The sequence below is a fragment of the Pleurodeles waltl genome, chromosome 6, assembly GCF_031143425.1.
Source record: "Pleurodeles waltl isolate 20211129_DDA chromosome 6, aPleWal1.hap1.20221129, whole genome shotgun sequence".
Classification (NCBI taxonomy): Eukaryota; Metazoa; Chordata; class Amphibia; order Caudata; family Salamandridae; genus Pleurodeles; species Pleurodeles waltl.
Window position 1 is genome coordinate 131,256,459 of NC_090445.1, and position 26,329 is coordinate 131,282,787.

The 26,329-nt window shown below is 45.5% G+C and overlaps 1 protein-coding gene across 1 annotated transcript in view; it reads left to right on the forward strand.

Moving 5' to 3' along the window:
• The window catches only part of CALCOCO2 (calcium binding and coiled-coil domain 2), a 433,408-nt gene that overhangs the window by 295,585 nt on the left and 111,494 nt on the right, over positions 1-26,329 (forward strand). Inside the window, exons 10-11 of the mRNA XM_069242013.1 lie at positions 2,220-2,310; positions 14,390-14,512. Of these exons, the coding sequence (XP_069098114.1) occupies positions 2,220-2,310; positions 14,390-14,512 (214 nt within the window). The remainder of the gene's footprint in view (positions 1-2,219; positions 2,311-14,389; positions 14,513-26,329) is intronic.

Sequence of the window (26,329 nt, forward strand, 5' to 3'; positions counted from 1 at the left end):
TGTGTGGAACTCAACACTAATAATCAGCATCTGGTATTTCGTGGTAACAGTCAATAACTGTCAAATAGATTAGCCTGTACCCCGAAGTCTCTCACGGAAACTCTGCAAGGAGCCACTTGGACTGCTCCTTTCACATTCTACAAACATTACCCAAGAGCAGCACTCTGGGAGGTGTTTCTGAAGCACATGCTGCGGTCTGCCAAACTTGGAGGCTGTCTGGAACTTATATTTGTAATGCTTGTGGAGTAGGAGAACCTTTACACATACTGGCAGTTGGTTGCTTCCTGTCACAAAACGTTTTTTGGGGTACCAGGGCAGTCAAAGGTTACTGGGCTCCATCTGTATCAATTGGAGTTGTTCAGTGCTAATGTCCTGGGGCCACAGTACAGGTGGATCCAATCTGGTCAGGACTGAGATGTCCAAGGCTACTCAGGGTGGTAAGTTGGGTTAGACTTTCAGAATACAGTTTACACAGGAATATCCGCTAATAAGTTCAATATCCAGTCAGTTATTTACTTCATAAAAGTAAAATACTTGAACACAAACAAGATAAATGTACTGCATATAAAACTAAACTGTGAAAACCAGACTTCTCTGTGGCCCTCGGGGATTAAGTTCTGACTGCAATAGTAATACAGCGCCAATGTGCTAAGCACTATAAAACGTTAATATTGGAATATATAGAGACCGTGTTACACAGAGTTACTCTTCAAAGCTAGAACAACTGTACCAGTGCTTGTGTTACAGTGATTTGGCTTCAGCAGCTTATATAAAGTAAAATGTTCCTGGCCTGCTCATTGTCCCATCGCTCAAAGGAACAGAAGTGCCCACCGTTTGTTGTAAAGGACACTGCCCCAGTAGCGTCAAGGGTCTGGTTATGGTTGCCTGGGCACAGTTACTTAAATCCCAGTAGTCCAGTAGCCACTGTGCTAGCTCTGGCAGGGTGGAGGTTGGTCATTGTGGGCCATCTTCAGCTGCAGGTTGCAACTGGAAACACCCACAGATTCTCACAGCACACGGGAAACGTCAGGGACAAAGCAGTCTCACCTTCAGTGACAGAAGGAACGCCCCCAGTTTCCTTTGTTGTTAATGTGCAGCAACTTTTGTTATCTTGAGCAACTGCTATGAGTCTCCTTGTGCTTCAGAGTGGTTGCATTTCTACATTAATTTTCCACAGTCCTCGCCGAAAGCTGGTTCTTTACTGGGATGCTGCAAAGCCCTTTGCTTGGCGAGCTGAGGCCCAGTTCCTTCTGTCAAACTTGCAGATTAATTTCTGCATGCAAGCTGTCACAGAAAGACCTCAAGCCAAAACACTTTTCCTCGGTCAGGCAGCGAGAATGCCAATTGAAGGGGATTCAACTGAGGGACATCCTGATCCAATTAGGGGGTCTGCTACTTTTAAATCATGGGCGTCCCTCCAGTCCTAGGGGCATATTTCCTGCATGTACACTACATGATTCTTGTGTGGGGAGAGCCTTCCTTTCTGCTACCCTGACCATCGCCCAGCAGAAGGATAGTCTGAACTCAACTCAGATCAGGACTGGTTCCTTCCCTAACCCACTAAGCTGCTGCAAGGAGTAGGTAAGAGTGCGGACAGATGAAAAGTCCAGCAGAACAGATACTAGCTTGGTTTAATTTTAACAGTGAATCACCAATCATTCGTCACCCAATGAACAAACATGCTGTCAACACACATATCCAAGACATGTTAGGGACTGAAAGAACCAGGTCAAAGGAGAATGAATAGACTCTTAACAGGAGGGACCAGGTAAAAAGCCCCTCCCAAAGGGTTCAGGTAACTGTGACTATAGCTTAATGCTACCACCACTGTCAAGTCTACCACAGCCTGGGTAAAGAGAGTGGCCACTTTCGGTAAACAATGGGTGCACTTTGCTTGCCCCCTCAACCTCAGAGCCAAGCTGTAAGGTCTCAGTCTAAGTAAACAGAGAGATCCTCAGTGGATTGTCACGTCCAATAAGGTAAGAATGAAAAAACCTACAGTATCTTTCTATTGACTTGCCAGGGCATTAACAGTGGGCCGGGAAACACGCTCTGCAGAGCCATGCCGAAGACTTTCCTGTCCGAACTAACCTTTTTAAAAATGTTACTCCTGCAGGTGGTTTTCTATTCTAAATACAGTTTGATACCAGGAAATACACTAGGATGAATAGCACAATATTTAATAATTAAGCATTTTGTTTTATATTTATTTCCAACAGACTGAGAGAGCAAAACCAGAAGGTGAAGGCTGAAAAGGACAAAATGGAGAACAACCTACGACTGACACTGGATCGGATAGATATTCTTCAGGTGAGTACCTGGCAACAGTTAGACATTTTGAAGTTGTGGTGATCTGTGGCATTGGATCCAACAAGCCTCCTTCAGGTGAAAGTATTTTTTGGGTTGTGGGTCTCATTTCAAGTGGGATTCCATAAACCTGCTCATGTGGGAACCGTTGGGAATGGTTCTGAATACCTTTTTGGGGCAGGTAGAGTTGGAATGAGCTGGCAGCAACCATTATTGTGAGGCCCTATTTTTTGTGTGGCTATGGAAGTCAGTGATTACTAGCAGTATTGCAGGTTTGTACTGTCGGTTAACACTGGTGCTGCAAGACGACAATACCAATGCACTTCATTTGGAAAGTTACTTTTAGGTATTTTACTGTCTTGGGGTCGAATCATCAAGATTGAATGGTTTAGACACTCAGATTCAGCAGTAAATAACACTCGGTAACATCAATCTAAAGTCTAGCGCTTTACTTTAGAAAATTAAAATGACTAACAGTCAGATAAATAGTTTGTTTAAAATAGAAGATGATCCTCAAAATAACCAGAGTGTTCTAGCACCATTTTAGATCTGCGGTACAACCCCAAACATTTATAGCACTCATCTCTAGGCACTAGATCTATGTTAACTTTGATACTAAGACCAGTGTCTTTCTGTGGTGCTTTGTTTAGGCCAGCTTGGGGATTTTCACAACTTCTTGACTTTCTAATTATTTGGGTGAGCTAAACTCTTGCAAATTGGCATGCAGGTGGGTGCAGATTACAAATGTGGGAACTCTTAACTCAACTTTGACTCTTTAAAGCACGTCCTATGCAAAGTTGTGAAATTAAAGGTGTCACACCAAAAATAGAATTGAGCAAGAACAACAGCAGTTGCCCCTAAGACCAGTTTATTTAAATAACTCACAGACATCACCCCACCTAGTCTTGGATGCTCCTTGCTCTCCTGGTAATGATGGCATGGTCATTGCCATATCCAGTCTCAGCTAAGGGGCATAGTTCACAAGTCTTAAGTCATTGGAGGGCTATTTCTAGTTTTGGACCAGACTGTGGTTTCTAGATTTTTAAGAATGAGTTGGACCAGTGATCCAGTGCCCACTGGATTTGTCAAAGGGCTTTTGTGTAACTGTAAAAAGTACTAGTTGATGTCCGGTTTTTCCCATGGGTGGGGAACACACAGGACCATGGCCATCTACAGATGTCACTAGTCTAACAAGGACCCTTGTTTGTCTGCCAACAACCAGGAGTTGGTTGTGGACTACAAAAGTACTTGTTTACACTTTAGCCCGGCGTCTTGGCAATCTCAGTCTTGATGCACTCCTGACTGGTAATTTCTCAGTCACCATTAAGGTTCATGAAAGCTTTAAGAATAAAAAAAGGGACAACAGTCAGAGTGCCTGAAGCTCTCTTGCCTTTTCTGAGGTAATATAACAATTGTTTTTCTCCATTTTTCAGGCAGTCACAGTTGGCAGGCAGGTCTTGAATCTGAGGATGTGAATATGTGTATTTTTACATAAATAGCAAATTCCTAGATGCAGAGCAATAGCGGGCTCCACTCTGATGGACGAGCAGTTTGAGAGAATATAAAATATTATGTTGATTTACATATTTTGTTAAATTATAGATATTACATTCCATTTGCTAGATAATTCACATATTTACAATTTTTAGATCTGATGAGATTAAGTGACTTGACCAGAATCACACGATTTTCAGTGGCGTGTCATAGCGGTGATTAGAACCCAGGTTGCACTGTGGGCACTACACTACAGCCTCTCCTTGAGAATGTTCCTGTTAAAGTGCCCCCTAACTGTATCTCTTATGTGTGAGAAGAACTTTTCTCTCAGCCAATTAAGATAATAAGTAATATCTGGCATATAATTCTTGCAGGAATCCAAAAGACTATCTCATATCAGCTAGATGATACATGAATATTAAGACATTAAAAAGGCCTATAAAGAATTGAAGGGAACATGTTTGCCCAAGTGATTATATTTATTCTTATGCGGACAACTATTGGAATCTTACCAAGATTCACATTTCTTGGCAGTGTTTGTTCTGATAAATAAACACTTGTTTTTCGAGATTTGTGTTAATCTTTGGCATTGGTATAAAGCCAAAGATGAACTTACTTGGGCAGTCGGTGGGAAGAGCCCTTAAAAATGGTGTCCTGTGCTCAGACAAGATGTACAAAGTAGACAGTGATAGATCCTAACAGTTCTATCTGTAGAATCCCCACTTGTTGAAGATTGAATGGAGAATATATTCATTCATCTGCCTTACATGACTAACATATTGCAGCCTGTGCAGAATGCCATCTTAGAAGTCAATTTTACTGTCAAAGTGAGAAACCCCACAGTAAACTTGTTGTTCTGAAACACCCTGTTCCTTAGCTGTACTGCCATTTGGCTCACGGAGTGAGACTTTTTCCTGTCCTGTTTGTTCGAGTGGCACATGGATGCTGTGTTGCTTATGAGGACTCTTCAGCTTTTGCCTGCCTAAGTTGAAGAAACATCTTCAGTCCTAGGAAGATAGCTTTTAACTCTGGGTGAGTTTTATGAAACTTAATTTACGAGAATGTGTGGTTATAGATCCACATGCTCTGCATACTCCTGCTGTCTCTTGTTTGGCTTTGACTATTGCAACTTGTTTTTTTCTTCATAGTCACAAGGTCTCTGGTCCTCTGGTAGTGAATGCGCCTGAGCACCAACTTCATTGTCATTTTTCTCCACCATTGGGTTTGGACTTGTATCGAAGTTGCTCCCGGTATCAACGTGTTTGTGCTGAACGTCATGTTCCTGGGTCCTGTCGCTTCCATTCCTGTCAGCGAGAAGAGTTCTCTATGCAGTCCTTATTCCATTTTATCTTCATCTAGCACATCAAACATCGTCATCAAATACCAGGCCGGTCACCCCTCAGATCGCACCCACCCTTCAGGACTCTGCAACTTCCCTGTTGACACCAGAGAGTGAAGATGCGCAGAGAATGATAGAACGGACGACATTCAAGAAATGCCCTCATGCCACTCAAAATAATCCTGGGTCAATCCTCTTTGTCTCTCCACAGAGCACAGTGACACCTGCTGCTATCCCTGTTCAGCCTTCTGGAGTAAAAAGACACTTTAGCAGTGAAGAGAGAAGCCATGTGTCGAAGCAAGATTCAGCTAAGTATGTTGACCCCCATGAGACCCCATGTCTGCACCTAACCTGGAAAGCTGATGCTTCCATTGAGGCCAAAACTGGCATCTGCACTGAAACCAACATGTGCTTTGAAACCATCAACAGCCATCTTCAAAGAGATGACCATCCTCAAGAAGCTTCAACAAGAGCTTGTTGAAAGACCGTGTTGGCTTATTATTCACCCCTGAATATGCAAGATCTCTGCCACTAAGAAGAATTAACCAAAAAGCAAAGACTCACCTTCAACGATGCTTCAAAACAGGACACTCCTCTTCAGCCAAGACCTCCCAAGAGGCCTCACAACACTGTTCTTAGCCCTCCACTACTTACACCACTACTCCTCCTCCCTCACGTGACTTTCTATCATGGTCACCGGCCTGCTATTCAGACACAGGTAGTCCTGCTGTCCAGCAGAGGACTTCGGTGCACCCCTCTACCCCACACCCTATGGACGATCCTTGGAAGGACTGCGCCATGGATTTCCCCGGTAGCCCAAGGCTTCCCCACCAAACGACACCACTGCATACCACAATGTAGACTAACATACAGCCGCCTGTCACACAGTGGACATGTGCATCAAACTAGGGAATGATTCCCTCCAGTTTTTCCCTGTGCTCAAGGGGATGGTATAATCTGCCCCAAAGATTTTTAGTGAGCCCATAAAATCCCAGATGGTAACATTTAGGACTGAAAACAGGTTAAAGTCTGTACCTTCTGGTCCGCTCTACACCAGGGGCCATGTCCCTTCTGGACTCCTTGGTTGTCTCCACTGTTCAAAAGAGAACAGCAGCCCAGACTAGAGGCGATACCCTTCCTCCACCTTGTAAGGAGAGTAAGTGCATTGATGCAGCAGCAGTCGATGCCACCACTGGTGCATCTCCAGTTTGGTTTGCTTCCTGTCTCACTATGACATAACAGTGGGAAGAGATGGGAGCCTTACTCCAAAACTGAAAGAGGGGAGAAGCGATTGTTGAGAAGAGGAAAGCTATATCCAGTGTCACAAATCGGTGCACGTTGGATTCTGTTACAACATTTACCAGAGTGGTAAACTCCTCTGTGATCCTCCGCCACCACTGCTGGCTGCATGTAGGAATCCAACAACATCTCATCAACCTGCCCTTCGATGGAGAACACCAGTTCGGTTTGCACATTGTTGAGATGTTGGGAAAGATAAAGAAGCACACTGACACTGCTAAGGCCTTGGGTGCCTTTCAAGTTCCTTCAGCCAGGGGCTCTTTTCATAGACCGCAGACAAGGTGCGAGTCCACGGCTACTTCCGCTGACTTAGTGCAGTTATACCAATGCCAGCAGCAGACCTACCACCAAAACTGAGGTAGAGGTATGCACAGGGCACCTTCAGGAGTAACAACTCCAAAAGTCCCTCAAGCCAGTCCTCGGTCTCAGGCTTCTCAGCAGATACATCCTCTTAGAACATGTTCACATAGTCACCCTACAGGATGTCATCCCTCTGTGGCAACAAGGTGACTTCATGGCCGCACTAGGCCTGACGGATGCCTACTGTCATATATCCATTCATCTGGCGCATCTGCTCTACCTTCGTTTCATGGTAAGTGATGAACCCTACCATTTAAAAGAGTTTGCCCTTCAGAGTCACTAGAACCCAAAGTGTCTTCACCAAATGTCTAGCAGTGGTAGCTGCCAACCTCAGTAGGGGATGGGGAACTCACCTCTTCCCCTGTTTAGACAATTGGCTATCAAAAGTGCATGCAGACAAGACTGCTTAGCCCACTCCTGAGCTTCTATCTCCCTGCTCCACAAATTGGGTTTTACAGTCAACAACACCAACTACGTCCCACCTTCGGCCCCTTCAGGACCAACCCTTCCTTGGGTCAGTCCTCCATGCAGTCTCGGGCAAAACCTACCTAAGGAAGTAAATGGTGACAGTGTCCCACCAACTACTGCCTCTTCTTTAGCTACTTCGCCCTCCCACAGTTCATACAGTTATGGGCCTATTAGGCCTCATGCATATCCATAGCTCCTCACCCAAGACTTCATATGCTTCTGCTCCAAGAGTGCCTCTAGGCACAGTGGCCATAAGCATCAGGTAACTGGGAAGATCTAGTGTTAATAAGGGCCAGCTTCCATCACTTTCTACCGGGGTAGGGCAGGGAGGGTCCTTTGCAGACCCATCTTGACATGACAGTCCAGGGTTTGTGTCCACCTCATCAAAGGGGACTCCACATCAATCCTCCGGAGCTTTTGGGTATATACTTTAGCCCTGCATCTAGACTTACAACAGCAAGACGGGACACATTCTCCTAGGTTATCAGTACTAGTGCAGTGCAGTGAATTTGGCATTGGACGATCCATCACCGTCTACATCTCCCAAGGGAGTACCTCCTGTGGGTGGATAACGACGTTGCAGACCTGCTCAGCGAGAGGCAGAGACAAGTCAATGAGTGCAAACTCCACCAACAAGTCCAACTCCCTTACTTTTGTCAGTGAGGGGGAGCGGACATCTTACCTTTTCAACACTTGCGAAAACATAAAATTCCTCCAGGTTTCTGCACCACCAGTCCATAGGCAATGATCTTTGTAAATACTTTTTCTCCTCTCTTGCTTCTGCCGTACATGGTCAGGCAACTGCAGCAAGCATCCCTCACCCTCATCCTGGTGGCCAGACAACCATGGTTCTCTACCCTTCTAAAGATTTCCATCCCCCCTCGCAAGAAGTTCCCCAACGGGTCAGACCTCTCACACAGCCAAGGCAGTCTCTAGGCCCCATGCAGCTCAACCTAGTGATTTTGCTTCAGAGGTCTTAGAGTTTGGGTATCTCAGGTTGCCCACCACACTGCTATGTGGAAGAGGTTTATTCATTACTGTACCCCAAACCGTGTTAACCCTCTTACTTCTAGGATACAAGACATCATTTGATACCTCTTACATTTGAAAAAGCCAGGGCTAGCTTACACCTCAATTTTCCTACACATAGCCGCTATCTCTGCATACATGCAGAACAGGAAACACTCTTCGCTCTTCAAGATAACTGTTTTTAAAGTTTTCATAGAGGGCCTTAAATTTGTAATCCCACTTAGGGTGCCTCTTGCCCCTGTCTGGAACTTGATGTTGTCCTCACCAGACTCGTGAGATCACCATTTGAATTAGTGCATTCTTGCCCTTTGCAGTTTCTGTCCTGGGAGGCTGCCTTTTTTAGTTGTCATAACGTCCCTTAGCCATATTAGTGAACTGCAGGATCTCACGTTACAGGAGCCTACACAAAACACAAATCCAAGGGTTGTTGTTTTGCCCCAGCCTTAGTCCGTAGCAGAGAGAGCGCTTTGCACACTTGACTACAAGTCTGCTGTCATCTATTACATAGCTTGGACCAAGTACTGTATACCACAACAGCTTTTTGTTGCCTTTGCAGAGCCTCATAAAAGTCCAGGCAAGTATGGCTAGATACACCTGTTACCTTAAAGCTAAAATAACTCTACCTTCGCTACCAAGGCCTCACTCCACCCGCAAACAGGACACTATTATGACCTTTCATTGGAACATACCCACAGCTAACATCTGTAAAGCTGCCAGGTGCTCAACCCCACATACCTTCACAAATCATTACTGCGTGGACATTCTGACAGCAGGCTAGAGTAGGTCAGACTATCTTAAGGTCTTTGTTTCAGACATCTGCAACATACACTGCCTAGCCACCTCTTTGAGGGGGTGGTGACTGCTGCGTTAGAATTGATGCAGAGAATGTATATCCACAGCCACATGCTACGACCAGATTATCTCATGTTGCATGTAGTAGCGTAGATTGACATGCACTCACCCATCTCTCCGAAAGCCAGTATTTGCTACAGATATCTTCAACTTACATAATTGTTTACAATACATGCATGGGCCCATACCTGCTCTCAACTCCAAATTGGAAAAGAATTTAAGAATAGAGTTGGTGACTATGCGCATTCACCACCAATGAACGAGTCACCAAGAACTTGTTATTCAAAAAACCTCTTCAAAGGAAAGCAAGTTGCAACAGTCTGAACACAACATTAGATGGCAGGAGTATGCAGAGCATGTGAATCTACAGCACTACATACAATGAGCATATGCTTACAGGGTAAGTAACATAATATTTCCTGGTGTGAATACAGTCTGTGGATATACCGATCCTGGATGTGAGCTCCCCAGCCATACTAAGGTGTAATATCATTATTGCAGTGACCAGTGAAGATGTTTTGTCTCTGTAATCCATCACAACAGATTCCATGATTTGATTTGATTAGAGACATTGCTTTCTTTGTTCTGCGGATGTCCAGGTTGGAGGTTTGTCTCAGTGAATGGAAAGATGGTGTTTCCAGGCTGTCATATTCAGACTCACAAGAGGAACATCCTGGCTACTTGAAGCCTAGGAGCATTTTAAACCACAATTCCGGTGTCTCACAAATGTTTTCAAGGTTGTCAAAGGTGGACTGTATGTGCCAGCTTGTTTATAAAACAAGAGTAATGGTGCAGTGCACAATTTCCTGCTGAAGCCACAGAGTCATCAAAAGGTTATTTAACATTTTAGCTACTTAAAATGGCAACAAATAAGGATCAAACTTGTTGTGTCTTTCGTTCAGCTGTGTGATGGCCTTGTTAAATGTGATACATGTGTGAGCTTCATGATGTTTATAGAGAAACCAGTTGTGAAGAATGATGCACTTGAACACTTTGCCTCAGATACTATGGTCTTCTCATCTCAGTAGGCTTATATGTGAACATCTGGCAAGCAAAGATCGGAGCACCCCTGGAACTGAATAGAGGTCAGAGAGATATGAGATCTGATGACTGTCAATACTAAATGAAAACTGATATCACACCCAGTCACTCCTACCTAAATATATCTTGTGATTAGTTGAATGGTCTCTTACGGTACCACATTTTCAAGGACATCATTTACGTTCACTAACCTCAGCTGGATTTGCATACAGATGCTGTTCTGCAAATAAGGCAAAACTGTATATGTTGTTTCCAGGAGCTTTACCACCCTTGCTGCCCCCTTCAATACGTTTTGCCAATAGTCACTCTTGAGTCGCTTTCCAGCTAGGTTCATGTTATACTGCAATGCTGATTCTTTTGGACTTATCTGCTGCATTTGAAATCATCTCCCATGCCATTCTTTTGCAGTGGATCCAGAATATTGGAATTTCACACACTGCTCTAGCGTGGTTCGACTCTTTTAGTGACCAACAGAAAGCAAATGGCCTCTCTTGGACAATTTGTCTTACAAGAAACAACAGTCACAGTGGGAGTGCCACAGGGCTCCTCGTTGAGCCTTCCCTTTTTAATATTTACTTTATCCCTGTAGGAAGCTGGCTCTGTAGATACTATACCAAAGTGAAGTAGAGTGTCCAAAGAGTCTAGGGGTTGTACAGAGGCTGTGGTAGTTTGGTCAAGCAGTTAGGCCTATCAGAGGGTAGTGCTAAGCGTTTGTTGTACACACACAGTCAAGAAATGAGACACAGATTCAATGATTTACTCCAGTCCATTGTTTTATGTATCAAAAATGTATTGTTACATAATTTCTAGAACCCAAAGGATCTTTGTTGCAGGTAAGAATATTTTCAAGAATCTATCACTTTTTGTTTGTAAACAGTTTCTGGATAAGTAATACTTTTCAATATCAAAAGTAGACATTTAGCGCAATTTGCATTGAAGGCAATGCAGTCCTGGGGGAGGCAAAAGTACATACACAGTTTACAGGTAAGTACTAGACCTACAATCTCCACAGAGCAAAGTTTAGGAAGACACCAAGGGTGCACCGCCGGCAACACGGGGCCAGTCGGGTGCAGAGGTCAAAACTTGGTGTTAGGCACCCAATGGAATCCTCTGGAGACTGGGGGCTCTCTGAAGCGAACTGTTTGAAGGTAAGTATCCACAGTCTCAGGGCACGGGTGTGTTTAGATCAGCATCGGGGGGCACATCCTCAGTGGCACAAGGGAGGCCGGGTGCAGGGTGCAAACACAGTGTTGGGCACCCAGTGCTTTTCAGTGAGGAACTCTGCGTTCACAAAGAGGCTGCAGGCTTGGACCGGGGGTTGGCTGAAGAAGACTAACGACTGGACAGGTACTTTGAGTTTCCTCTGGACGTCAATGGACCGTCGGGCGGGTTCCCCGAGGCCAGGGGGCTGTGACTGCAGGGGAATCTTTATGCATAGGGTATCTTCACCGGATACGGTCGCGGTCAGGGGGGTCCTCCGGAACCAGGCTGCAGGCATCATGGTGGTGGCCAGGAGGGGTCTGCCCGGGGTGGATTCGAGGTCAGAATTGCATGAGGACTCTCTCTGGTCAGGTGGGCCACCTGGACTCGGGCCGTGGGTGTCGGGTGTAGAGTGGACAGGACTCGCGGATCCAGAGGGCTCTGGAGTCGTCGTTGGAAGTTTCCTTGTGGTTAGGGCCGCTGTCCTCAGGAGATCCAGTCTTTAGGGAAGGCAGGAAGTCCTCTGCGGGTTTGTAGAGGTTGTTGCTCCTGCAGGAGGAATTGTCTTTTTGTAGCAGGAGTCTTTAAGCTGCAGACAGGCCAGTAGGACTGGGGCCAAATCAGTTGTTGTGTGGAGTCTTCACTACTGGAGCGGCTGTTCAGTCCTTCTTTACCTTTAGGTCACCAGTAATCTGAAGAGCAAGGTTCAGGGGTGCCCCCAATACTATATTTAGGAGCGTTACAGGGGTCAGAGGGCACATACCTAACCCTCTTGGCTATCTCCCTCCAAACCAAGATGGAGAATTCTGCCAGGAGGGGTTCACCTCAGCTCTGGGTACTCTAGGGATGGTGCTAGCTGGATTGGACACTCTTCGTGGTGTTTACTAACTTTCTCACCGGACCTGTGGCAAAAAGTGGGGCCTAGTTTGGGGGCGGGCATCTCCACTGGCTGACGTGCCTAGAGGCAGCATAACAAAAGGCAGGAGCCTTTGAGGCTCACCGCCAAGTGCTGCTGTTCCTGCAGGGGGGAGGTGTGCACCACCTCCACCCAGAGCAGGCTTTGTCCCTGACTCATGAGAGCACAAAGGCTCTCACCCTATGGGATTGGAAACTTGCCTTGTGGTGACAGGCTGGCATGGACCAGTCAGCCACAAACCAGAGAGGTGGGTGAATTACAGGGGGCTTCTCTAAGATGCCCTCTGTGTGCATTTTTCAGTAAATCTAACACTGGCATCAGTATGGGTTTATTGAGCTGGGAAGTTTGATCCCACTCCCAGCCTGTGTACTCAATATGGCCACACTGCACTTAGAATGTCCAAGAATGGACGTGGACATTGTAGGGGCATATTGCTCATGCAGCTATGCGCTCACCTGTGGTATAGTGCACCCTGCTTTAGGGCTGTAAGGCCTGCTAGCAAAGTGACTTAGCTATGCCATAGCCAGTGTTTGGTAAGCATAGCACCCAGGGAGGGATGCCATGTCGACTTTGACTTTTTCTCTCCATCAGCACACACAATTTGCAGTGGCAGTGTGCATGTGTTTGGTGAGGTGTCCCTTAGGATGGGATAATATATGCTGCCTCCCTTGAGGGCCCTCTCAGGCCGCAGGGCCTTTGGTACAAGGAACTTTGTGGCCCCTGACCTTTTCTTAAGGTCGGAGCTTGTTCTACACGCCACGCAGCTCCACCAGACTGTGTCCATGCCCTCTACTACACCCTTGCTGCTGCCGCAAGTTTGAGGCCCTCCACCACCTGCAGGCACCCGCCTGTGCCTCATCCCTGGTGTCTAGTGGTTTGCATAAGTATTGTGTGTTTGTCTAGTATCTTTTTTTTTTGTGTGCATTTTCTGTTCTTTTTTCTTTGATTTTAGCCCTTGGTAGCCTTTTTCCTTTGCTCTCACTTTCCACCCATTTTTCCAGCTCTTCTAAGCTGTTCCCTTCCTGCCGCTGCATCCATACGGCCCGCCCCCTTCACGCCCCCATTTGCCCACGCTCAAATCTAAATGATCCGTTCTGCCCTTATCTGCCTAAACGAACTCTGAGATCCTCCACTGAGAATTTCTTGAAACCTCCCACATTCTAACTAAAATCTCAAGGGGGAAAGTCTTTTGCAGTCTTGGGTTCGAAAGCCTGAACCTCCTTCCTAGCAGGTTGCACGCCATTGGAAATTGGTATTTAAAAAAGAACTTAAACATGGCTCTTGGGGCCACCGATTCCCTTTGTTTTTCATTAATTTAATTCTCACTGGTCACGTGCAGGAAATCATAGTGCTTTTAGCTCAGCACCAGCATGCTCTTTTTTGAGTGACAGTTGCGCTTTATCAAATAATTTCATTCATCCATACTGATCCCTCTACAAACAGAAGAATCTACAAATAGGACACAGGCCTTATAAGCATCAGCTTCTAGTGTGCTTTTAGCATTTCATTGCGAATCTATAGATCTATGAACGAGAGAGAATTCATTTTGGCCAATTAGAATTGGAAATTATTAGGAATCACGCTTCTTCTTGGAAGGGAACAACAGTAAAAAAGGATTCAGTGTCAAATAATTAATAGGTCTGGCTTTAATATGGCAGGCAATAATACTTTTTATTTTTGTAAAAACATTGAAATTTAAAGGTATCAATTTACCCCAAAAGCTTAATATCCTGATATCTTTGCCCGTGAAACAAGTCTTAACGTCATTATATTTTGGTAACAGACATGTACAGACATGTTCCTTTTTCAGAGTTTTTTATTTTTAGAACTGTTGCCCCCAGACATAATATTGTGTGAGCTGTGAGTTCTCCGGTGTCCCATAGAACTGCTGAGTGGAGGAGTCCCAGGGACGAGGTAAAGATACCAATGTTGGACCCTGCTTGTCTACTGTTGGTTGTTGGACATGTCCTCTTGCCCATAAGTTGAGAGCGGTGTTTGTTTCTGCTTCCATACACGGTGAAAGTGGTCTCCTCCTGGCACACATTATGATTACTGTGTAATCATTCTCTCTCTTCTCATTTCAGACTGAGAAGGCAGATATGGAGAAAGAAATTGAAAAGACACGTGATGATTCTGAAGCCAAAACCAAGTATATAAATAGCTTGGTGCAGGAGAAGGACCATCTGCAGCACACTGTGGCCATGCAGGTAATGTTCATGTGAGAAATGTTGTGTTAGAGGGGGATGTCTTGCTTAGATGTGACCTGCATGTATAAGACTGTGACGTCCACTTAACCTGTATCCTCAGTTTAAATGTACATAGCCCATGCAAGTATAGAGAAGTAGTTATTATGTATCTGCTACAGGAGCACTGGTTATTGGATGTGCTTTCATAGTACAGCAGTTAAGTGTTCTATACTAGGTCGGTGACCATTAAACATCCTGTCATGAGGTGTATTACATATGCTAGTTTAGGACAGTGAGTTAAATGTCCTGTACAAGAGCAATGATTATTAGATGCACCAGTGATCATATAACATCCTCTATGACAAGGATGCACCTGATGAATTGGTTATAAGTTGTTACTGTAAATGGGAGGTGGTGATTAAACATTCAGTTATGGTTAAAGGTGGCGGTCAGATGTTTGCTTATGGAGCAATGGGGATGTTTATTTCATTTTGTCGAAAGAGGCAGTGAACTTTATACACTCACCTATTAGCAAGCAGTTGTACCTACCGCATTGCAGAATTTATATCATGCTTCATATTCCTGGCTTGGCCCCTCAGCTCTCTGATTGTCATCAGTTCTGTTTCTTCCTTTTTGAAAGTGTGCAGTTGGAAAGGATGTTAAGTGATTTGTGTGGGAGATGTAGATTGAGGTGTGCAAGTTTTGACTATTTGTTGCAAATGTTGTGACACCTATTAGTGAGGTGTTGGTGAAAATGAGAGGTGAAAATGAGAGCGACGCAGCCATGCCATGCTTACTTACCAGTTCATGCGGTTGTGATTGTGATACATTCACAGGCAGTGGGCTAGTAGAGGTTCAAGTACAGAGTTAATGGTTGAAACTATTTGACAGGTGTGGTAGATGGGTAATGGGATATTCCCATTGGGAAAAGTTAGTTCATCAACGTTCGCTGGTCTAGTGATTTATTTTCTCCCGCCACTTGCTGGCAACATTTTAGAACTATCTTCCAAGCTTGGGTTATTTAGTTATTCTGTGGATCCTATCAGCAGTGGCCTTTAGTGGATTGTTGGGCACCACACAAAAGGCAGTGTTTCTATGCCATAAGCCAATAGTTTGTCAGTCATCTCAAAAGTGGAGTATTGTTCATGCATTCAGACGTAACTTTCGCTGTTACTTATTTTGTAAACAATTTTTAACCATTTAAGTTCATTAGGGGAGAACAGTTTAGGGACAAGTTGTGACTCGCCCCACTAACCATTTCTTGCAGTTTATTGTGGAGTGTATTTAAAGCACTGACCTAGTCCCACAAGCCAAATGGACCATCTGCATAGCAAGAAGACACATCCCATGTGTAACAGACTTTGGGGTATGTTTAAAATGAGAGTTCAAGCCAGTATTAGCAGGAAATGTGCAATATCCCAGAGGGGGAATGGGGAGAAGGATGTTTAAAACCACAGGAACTTTGTAAAGAGGTGAAGTTTGAGATCTTTCTGAATTTCACCATCGCGGAAGAAAGTCAGTGTTACAAAGAGAAGGCATTCAAGAGTTTGATCCATATGCTAATAAAGCATGTTGGCGTGTGTGTTCTTTGCAAGTTTTCTGGACTTGTAGCACAGCGAAGCATAAGTGCCTAGTAGTGCACCTGCTGCCGGATATCTTGAGTTTAGAGGCCAGATACTAAAGTTTTCACCAGTGAAGTGCTTAGTAGAACGCACATCACACTTAAAAATGGATTCAGCCAAAGGAAACCTTGCTGATATCAAGGGTTGGTGGGGTACCGTTCCCAGCCAGTTTTTCTTGGTCAAGACTTTTCAAGCTATATATACTAAGACCTGTAAAAGTGTACTTTGTCAACTATACTTTGGGTATTACCCTCTGTCTTACTGCAGACAGTAACACTCATGCGGATCCCAGTGAGGTACAGATTATACCCGTTCGAGGCAAGTTACTAGACTCCTGCTTTCCATGCCAGCCTAGTATCTTACAGAGAAACCTGTATTATACCATCTTAGCAATGCTATTTGTTTGGTTAGGTGAGTTGGTGAGAGGGAATATCAAACTGATGCTCCATTAGTGTATGGTACTTGGCATAGATAGCTCTTGGGCTGTTTACAAAACTGGATGGGTGACTGATAATTGTGAATGTGAAGCGGCATGGATGTTCAAAGGGTAGCACCCATTGCAGCCTGTACTCCATTCATTTAGAAGGGTTGGAGAGAGGGGTAGGAGGTGAATCACTGTGGTAGATTGCAGCTGCATCAGGATGTTGTATTATGGAGCAATATTTGAAGGTTTTAAGAGTCTGAAATATGGGCAGCTCCAATAGCAAAGTGTGCAAACTTGAAATTGTATAATATTATATAGTAGTGTTTATAGTACCAGTCGTGTCATAAAGCATTCTAATTTGCATCTGATTTCTGGCTGATCTGTTTGGAGTGCATATAGGATGTTGTTTGGAGATAGACATATGTAGGAGGTATTCAGTGTGGTGTGTGTGTTCCAGTGGACATGCTCCAAACATGGTGTGGCAGCATCACTGTGCATAAACATTAGGTGTTGAAGATGTGTGAGAATCGAGTCAGTTGTGCGTGCAGGTACATACTCTTTTGTTATTACTTAACTAGAGGTACGAGTATGGACAGAGCCATGTTTTACTGCTCTCTCTGAGTTGAGATGGTTCTAAATTATTCTTATTCTAGTGGAGAGTGAGTTGCCTACCTTGGTTGTTTGAACTGAGAAGAAGTTTCCCCCAGTGCAAGGGTCTTTTGAAATAAGTGATTGCCGTGAGAAGGGTTAGCCTAAGTAAAGAGCTCCAGTATGGTAGTAGGTGTGAAGTTTGCACTGAAGCAATACAGGTCCTTCGCCATTGATGGCACTATAAGCCATGCACAATACTTTGAAAGTTATGTCTAGCACAGGGAGCTAGTATGGAGACTGGAGGCCAGGTGAAATGTGAATGCTGACATAAAGGTTAATTTGTGTCCCATCTGCGTTCTGGATTCCTTGGTGCCTCTGAATCACACAAGGGAATGTTCTAGCCTACATATTGCTGGCATAATTTAGACAGAAGCTTGTAGCCTTTCAGGGAAAGCTGGGTGAGGCAAAATTTGGCATAGCCATCACAACATGTAAAAGGATCCCTTTTTAATTTGATTCACTTAAGGGATGATGGAGAGGTTCATATCAGTGAGCATGCCTAGGTGTCTTACTTAAAGCAATGGGTTAATATATGGTCCAATCTCTGTTGGCCTATAGTGGCAGAGGGCAAGTGAGCCATTTATCAAAACCTAGGGGGTCATTCTGACCCTGACGGGCGGCGGAGGCCGCCCGCCAGAGTTCCCCCCTCCGAAATACCGCTCCGCGGTCGAAAGACCGCGGAGGGTATTCTAAGTTTTTCCCTGGGCTGGCGGGCGGTCGCCAAAAGACCGCCCGCCAGCCCAGGGAAAAACTCCCTTCCCACGAGGATGCCGGCTCGTAATCGAGCCGGCGGAGTGGGAAGGTGCGACGGGTGCTGTTGCACCCGTCGCGTATTTCACTGTCTGCCAAGCAGACAGTGAAATACTTGTAGGGGCCCTCTTATGGGGGCCCCTGCAGTGCCCATGCCAGTGGCATGGGCACTGCAGGGGCCCCCAGGGGCCCCGCGACCCCCCCTACCGCCATCCGGTTCCCGGCGGGCAGACCGCCGGGAACTGGATGGCGGTAGGGGGGGTCGGAATCCCCTCGGCGGCGCAGCTAGCTGCGCCGCCTTGGAGGATTCAAAAGGGCGGCGGTACACTGGCGGGAGACCGCCAGTGTTGCCGGTCCGACCGCGGCTTTACCGCCGCGGTCAGAATGCCCTGCGGGGCACCGCCGGCCTGTCGGCGGTGCTCCCGCCGACCCTGGCCCCGGCGGTCTAAGACCGCCGGGGTCAGAATGACCCCCCTAGTCTTTTGAGTTTTTGATGCTTGATGTGATGTGATACATTGTTGGCCAGTGAACAACAGATAGGAGGTACTGATTGTTGACAGAGTAATCAAAATCAAGCTCGGGTGGATTCTCAAGTTCTAGTATACACACTTAATTGTAGCAGTTGGGGGTGAAGGAGACAAGTTCTGTTAGTCAACTAAGATATAGATATTAAAAAGGGAGGTTGATAGTAGATTCTAAAGGACTTTGGCCACCATGTGAAAAAGAGTAGAGCTGAAAGATGGTAGTGATAGAATAGACATCTGTTCATAAAGGAATCCTAGACACTGTGAAGGACAGTGTCTAGTATTTCTATAGAATGGATTTCCCAGACTAAAGTACGTACTGGGCTATGAAATAAATTGGTGGAAAGGGCTCATGGAAATGCTGGTGCTCCATTTGAGACAAAAGCTGTCTTGATGAAAAATGTGCAATCCATGGGTATTCCAGTCTCCAACCAGGCAATACTGAATGGATATCAGAGGGAAGATTGTATTTGATGGCATGTGTAGCTGTAGATACACATGCTCTGCATATTCCTGCCATCTAGTGTTGGGTCCGGAGTTGTGCATGTTGCTTTTCGTCACAGACGTCTTTCGAGTCACAAGCTAGAATGATTCCTCCTCTCGGTGATGAGTCGCATTGGGCATTGACTCCATTGTTAGACTGTGTTCTCTCCGCTGCTGGGTTTGGATGTGTGTGTGCCTTCGCTCTGTTTTCAACTCTTTAAAGGTTTGATTTTCGGTTCCATTCCCTTCCGCCAGTATTCTTTAGATCTGCATTTTCCATCTGTTCATTAACAAACAATCTCGGTGATTCAACTCCGTTTGACCGAAGCCCCTTTGGGGCTTGACTTTCGGTGCCTACCTTCACACTACATCCCAGTTTTCAACAATGCCCACCTTGTTATTGAGCACATGCCTTTTCGATACTGCCCACGTTGCCACGCGAAGTATCCTTATACATTCAAACATTCGGTGTGCAACTTGTGCTTGTCCCCAGAACACAACAAAGCAGACTGCAACACATGCAAGTCTTTTTGAACCAAAAGACACTTTGGGATCATAGAGCTTGTCGCCTCGAAATGTCTTTCAGAGCCACAGAAGACACTCCTGGCATATTTGGTGAGGAGCACGTCCATCAAAGAAGAGGAGGCCTCTGTGAATGAGAGTTCCGGCTATGAGCTTGAGGTTGACTTTGAAATGGAGGACATTACACCACCTCAACCTGTGAGTCCGGCAACACCTGCTCATGCCCACCAGCCCAAGCCGACCAAAAAACTTTCAGCACTTCTGGTCGTAGACCTTGAGGTCCCGGTCCACCACTGCTGTCTAGCCACGGTCAGCACTGAAAAACTGCTATGGACGCCCTGCCCTCAGGCCCGGCTTCAAAAGCACTTTTTAAGCCAAAACCTTCAGCATTGACCTCCTCAGACCGACACCGGCAAGCGGCGATGTCGCGACCTCTGGTGCCTAGCCGGCAGTTGCCTCTAATCACCTTGATGCCGACCCCACTTTCCACCTCCAAGCCAAACTCTTCTGAGCTGAGGAGGTCGAAATTGAGCTCAAAGCCCGCTCCTGATCCACAGGTGGAACCAATCCTGCACAAGCTGCAGGAAAAACTAGATACATGCCAGAAAAAGATCCACATCCAAGCTGAGACTGGCCGAATCTTAGCTAGAACTCTCTCTCCGCCACCACCTAAAAGGAAGCTTACCTTTGAAGAGACGTTGAACGTGCCAGTCCCTCTTAAAAGGAAGACTATGGGCAAGGCATACCAGCACTCCACCCCCTTCAAGTCCCTCACCACCTTCACCCCACCACTACCAGATTCCCCTTCACCACTGCCTCATCCAGGAGAGACAATGGATATTTCACCACAGGGGTCACCACAGTCAGATACTGGTGGGCATGGGGAAAGGGGCACAAGCAGAGATGATTCCCTAGGACACCTACGACACTGATCCCCATGCTGTCCTGACCTTTATCCTGCATGCCGTTCTGTTACCATTTGGAGTGCATCAAGGATTATCATTGAATTCCACATTGTTTAACATTTATGTGCCACCCCCCCACCTTGAACAAAGCTAATTCGATCTTTTGGCTTTGCCTCGGGAGCATATGCAGGTGACACTCAGCTTATTGTCTCTTTATCTCGAGTAATGCAGAAGAGACGGCCCTCAGTTTTAATAGCGGTAGGAGTGCTATAGCGAAGTGAATGAACACAAACAGTCTTATGCTTAAGTCTGCAATGACTGAAGTTGTGTTCTTTGGAGAAAAAAATCCCCATCCTGGGACCAATCATGTTGGCCTCAAGAGTTGGGCCCTCTCCTTATCCCAGTAACTACTGTAAATAATTTGGGAGTAATATTTGATTCTGGCCTGACTTTCAATGCCCAGACAAATAAACTTAACTCATCTTGCTTTTTCTTATTGCGCAAGATTAGAAAGATTTTCCGGTATATACTGTTTGACCTGCAAAAAGAGGTCACAACAGCTTTCATGCTATGTAGGCTTGATTATTGCAATGCTCTTTCTGTCATCAGTGCTCTCTGCAAAAACTGCAGTGTTTTCGGAATGCGGCTACAAGACTTGAAGAAAACTCCTAAGTTCCAGTCAGTTTCAAGTTCTTTGCGAGAGTTACATTGTCTACCGATAAAAAACCAAGTCAGATTTAAAACTCTTGCATTGCTCACAAAGCTCTATATGGAGCTCCTCCGATTTTTTTGAAGGAAAATCTCACCTGGTATTCCCCCCCAGAAGGCTACTTCACTATATTAATGCCAACCTAATAAATGTGCGAAAAATCAAATCAAGAGATCTAATTTTAAGGGCATACGTTTTATTTACACTGTTGCTCGATTGTGGAATAGCCTACCGGTTAAACTGAGAAGCACATCCAATTATTTATCTTTTAGAAGGCTCCTCAAGACCTGACTTTTTGATGGTGTAGAAAATTAGCTGTAATTCCGTTTTTTTAGGGCAGGTTCAAGTTCTTAGTTGGCCTGGTAACATAGCTCCAAGACACCTGTGGCATTTGCGTGCTCTAAAAAATGATATCAATACCAGTACTTCTTTGAAGAAGTTATAGCTAGGGCTGCCACTTTCTACAATGGAGAGTTACATAAATAGCCCTTAGAGGATGACTTCATCTTCAGTTACGCTGTTCACAACACATAGGGCTACACAGTACTTGCCCATGTTAAAAGGTATGCATAGGCATACCAATTGTCCATTTAAAGACCCTATTAGGGCTAGGATGGTAAAATCTAGGGTAGTTCAGAAATATAAACCTTTACCATCTGACCCTGTTTTCATTAAAGGATAGCTACCGCCAGACTCCATTTTTGCCACCATTGCACTCAAGAGAGCCAACTCTCAGGCCACCTGAGACACCCCACTCCAGACAAGGAGAGCAAAAGAATAGATACTGTGGGGAAAAGGATTGCAGCTCAGGTTGCCAAACATTGACATATTGCCAACTTTCAAGCTCCCATAGCACGCTATGACCCAGCCTACTGGGACAAAATGGAAGAATTACTCCAGTACCTCCTAGAGGAGCATAAAAAAACGTGGTCAACAGTTAGTCTTGGAGGGAAAAAATGATCACAAACAACTCCATACAGTGCGCATTAAATGCTGTAGACACCGCAGCAAGAGGAGTGAACACTAGTATCTTACTTAGGTGTCACGCCTGACTCAGAATCTCTGGGTTTAAACCTGAGGTCCAGCAGGCTGTATTTAACATGTCATTTGACAAGGAACAGCTTTTCGGTCCTTAGGTGGACTCTACACTAGAAAAAATAAAAAGGACACTGAGTTGGCGAAAGCCATAGGAGCACTTTAAACACCTGCTTCCTGTGCCACTTTTTGTCACCCAAGTTACAGTGGAGCCTTCAAGTCTACCTCTTCTGAGGCATCCACCTCTCAGCAGAAACAAACTCAGGGCTCTTACTCAAGGGGCTGTGGCTCCTTTAGAGGTTATAGTTACAGTGGTAGAGGTAAGGGTGCCTCCCCATTAGAGCTACATCCTCCACCAAGCAGTGACTACCCTCCCCTAACCCCAATCACATAACACCTGTCTGGGCAGACTACAAAATATCCCTCCAGTCTGGCATTCCATCACATCAGACAAGTGGGTTTTAGTTATTATCCAACATGGTTATTGTCTGGAGCTCACTACCATGCCTCCCAATATTCCACCTCGGGTTTACAGGTTATCGCAGGAATATCAAACATTACTCGAGCAGGATGTTCAGGCTCTCTTCCTCAAAGGAGCTATATAACCTGTCCCTCCTCAACATCAGATCTTAGAGCTATACTCTCTGTACTTCCTAATCCCCATAATTGATGGGTGTCTAAGGCCAGTCTTAGTTCTCAGCCCTTTAACAAATACATCCTATCAGAGCACTTCCATGTGGTTACCGTACAAGATGTCATTCCACTTCTTCAACAGGGGGACTTTAACCCCTTCGCTGCCAGGCCTTTTCCCCCTCCTGTGCCAGGCCTTTTTTTACCTATTTGGGGCAGTTCGCGCTTAGGCCCTCATAACTTTTTGTCCACATAAGCTAACCAAGCCAAATTTGCGTCCTTTTTTTCCAACATCCTAGGGATTCTAGAGGTACCCAGACTTTGTGGGTTCCCTTGAAGGAGGCCAAGAAATTGGCCAAAATACAGTGAAAATTTCGTTTTTTTTCAAGAAAAAGTGGCTGCAGAAGAAGGCTTGTGGTTTTTCCCCTGAAAATGGCATCAACAAAGGGTTTGCGGTGCTAAACTCAGCAGCTTCCCAGCTTTCAGGAACAGGCAGACTTGAATCAGAAAACCCAATTTTTCAACACAATTTTGGCATTTTACTGGGACATACCCCATTTTTGCAATTTTTTGTGCTTTCAGCCTCCTTCCAGTCAGTGACAGAAATGGGCATGAAACCAATGCTGGATCCCAGAAACCTAAACATTTCTGAAAAGTAGACAAAATTCTGAATTCAGCAAGGGGTCATTTGTGTAGATCCTACAAGGGTTTCCTACAGAAAATAACAACTGAAAAAGAAAAATATTGAAATTTTCTCTACGTTTTACTCTGTAACTTTTCCCTGCAATGTCAGATTATCGAAAGCAATATACCGTTACGTCTGCTGGATTCCTCTGGTTGCGGGGATATATAGGGCTTGTAGGTTCATCAAGAACCTAAGGAACTCAGAGCTAATAAATGAGCTGCACCCTGACGTGGGTTTTCATTCTATACCGGGTATACAGCAATTCATTTGCTGAAATATAAAGAGTAAAAAATTGCTATCAAGAAAACCTTGGTATTTCCAAAAAGGGCACAAGATAAGGTGTTGAGGAGTAGTGGTTATTTGCACATATCTGAATTCCGGGGTGACCAAACTAGCATGTGAATTACAGGGCATTTCTCAAATAGATGTCTTTTTTACACACTCTCCTATATTTGGAAGGAAAAAATGTAGAGAAAGACAAGGGGCAATAACACTTGTTTTGCTAATCTATGTTCCCCCAAGTCTCCCGATAAAAATTATACCTCACTTGTGTGGGTAGGCCTAGCGCCCGCGACAGGAAACGCCCCAAAACGCAACGTGGACACATCCCATTTTTTTGAAAGAAAACAGAGGTGTTTTTTGCGAAGTGCCTAGCTGCAGATTTTGGCCTCTAGCTCACCTAGGGAAACCTACCACACCTGTGCATTTCTGATAACTAGAGACCTAGGGGAATCCAAGGAGGGGTGACTTGCGGGGCTCGGACCAGGTTATGTTACCCAGAATCCTTTGCAAACCTCAAAATTTGGCTAAAAAAACACATGTTCCTCACATTTCTGTGGCAGAAAGTTCTGGAATCTGAGAGGAGCCATAAAAATGATACCTCACTTGTGTGGGTAGGCCTAGCGCCCGCGACAGGAAACACCCCAAAGCGCAACGTGGACACATCCAAAATTTTGGAAGAAAACAGAGGTGTTTTTTGTGAAGTGCCTACCTGTAGATTTTGGCCTCTAGCTCAGCCGGCACCTAGGGAAACCTACCAAACCTGTGCATTTCTGAAAACTAGAGACCTAGGGGAATCCAAGATGGGGTGACTTGTGGGGCTCGGACCAGGTTCTGTTACCCAGAATCCTTTGCAAACCTCAAAATGTGCCTAAAAAAACACATGTTCCTCACATTTCTGTGGCAGAAAGTTCTGGAATCTGAGAGGAGCCACAAATTTCCTTCCACCCAGCGTTCCCCCAAGTCTCCCGATAAAAATGATACCTCACTTGCGTGGGTAGGCCTAGCGCCGGCGACAGGAAACACCCCAAAGCGCAACGTGGACACGTCCAAAATTTTGGAAGAAAACAGAGGTGTTTTTTGCGAAGTGCCTACCTGTAGATTTTGGCCTCTAGCTCAGCCGGCACCTAGGGAAACCTACCAAACCTGTGCATTTCTGAAAACTAGAGACCTAGGGGAATCCAAGATGGGGTGACTTGCGGGGCTCGGACCAGGTTCTGTTACCCAGAATCCTTTGCAAACCTCAAAATTTGGCTAAAAAAACACATGTTCCTCACATTTCTGTGGCAGAAAGTTCTGGAATCTGAGAGGAGCCACAAATGTCCTTCCACCCAGCGTTCCCCCAAGTCTCCCGATAAAAATGATACCTCACTTGCGTGGGTAGGCCTAGCGCCAGCGACAGGAAACACCCCAAAGCGCAACGTGGACACATCCAAAATTTTGGAAGAAAACAGAGGTGTTTTTTGCGAAGTGCCTACCTGTAGATTTTGGCCTCTAGCTCAGCCGGCACCTAGGGAAACCTACCAACCCTGTGCATTTCTGAAAACTAGAGACCTAGGGGAATCCAAGGAGGGGTGACTTGCGGGGCTCGGACCAGGTTCTGTTACCCAGAATCCTTTGCAAACCTCAAAATTTGGCTAAAAAAACACATGTTCCTCACATTTCTGTGGCAGAAAGTTCTGGAATCTGAGAGGAGCCACAAATTTCCTTCCACCCAGCGTTCCCCCAAGTCTCCCGATAAAAATGATACCTCACTTGCGTGGGTAGGCCTAGCGCCGGCGACAGGAAACACCCCAAAGCGCAACGTAGACACGTCCAAAATTTTGGAAGAAAACAGAGGTGTTTTTTGCGAAGTGCCTACCTGTAGATTTTGGCCTCTAGCTCAGCCGGCACCTAGGGAAACCTACCAAACCTGTGCATTTCTGAAAACTAGAGACCTAGGGGAATCCAAGATGGGGTGACTTGCGGGGCTCGGACCAGGTTCTGTTACCCAGAATCCTTTGCAAACCTCAAAATTTGGCTAAAAAAACACATGTTCCTCACATTTCTGTGGCAGAAAGTTCTAGAATCTGAGAGGAGCCACAAATTTCCTTCCACCCAGCGTTCCCCCAAGTCTCCCGATAAAAATGATACCTCACTTGCGTGGGTAGGCCTACCGCCCGCGACAGGAAACACCCCAAAGCGCAACGTGGACACGTCCCAAAATTTGGAAGAAAACAGAGGTGTTTTTTGCGAAGTGCCTGCCTGTAGATTTTGGCCTCTAGCTCAGCCGGCACCTAGGGAAACCTACCAAACCTATGCATTTCTGAAAACTAGAGACTTAGGGGAATCCAAGGAGGGGTGACTTGCGGGGCTCGGACCAGGTTCTGTTACCCAGAATCCTTTGCAAACCTCAAAATTTGGCTAAAAAAACACATGTTCCTCACATTTCTGTGGCAGAAAGTTTTGGAATCTGAGAGGAGCCACAAATTTCCTTCCACCCAGCGTTCCCCCAAGTCTCCTGATAAAAATGATACCTCACTTGCGTGGGTAGGCCTACCGCCCGCGACAGGAAACACCCCAAAGCGCAACGTGGACACGTCCCAAAATTTGGAAGAAAACAGAGGTGTTTTTTGCGAA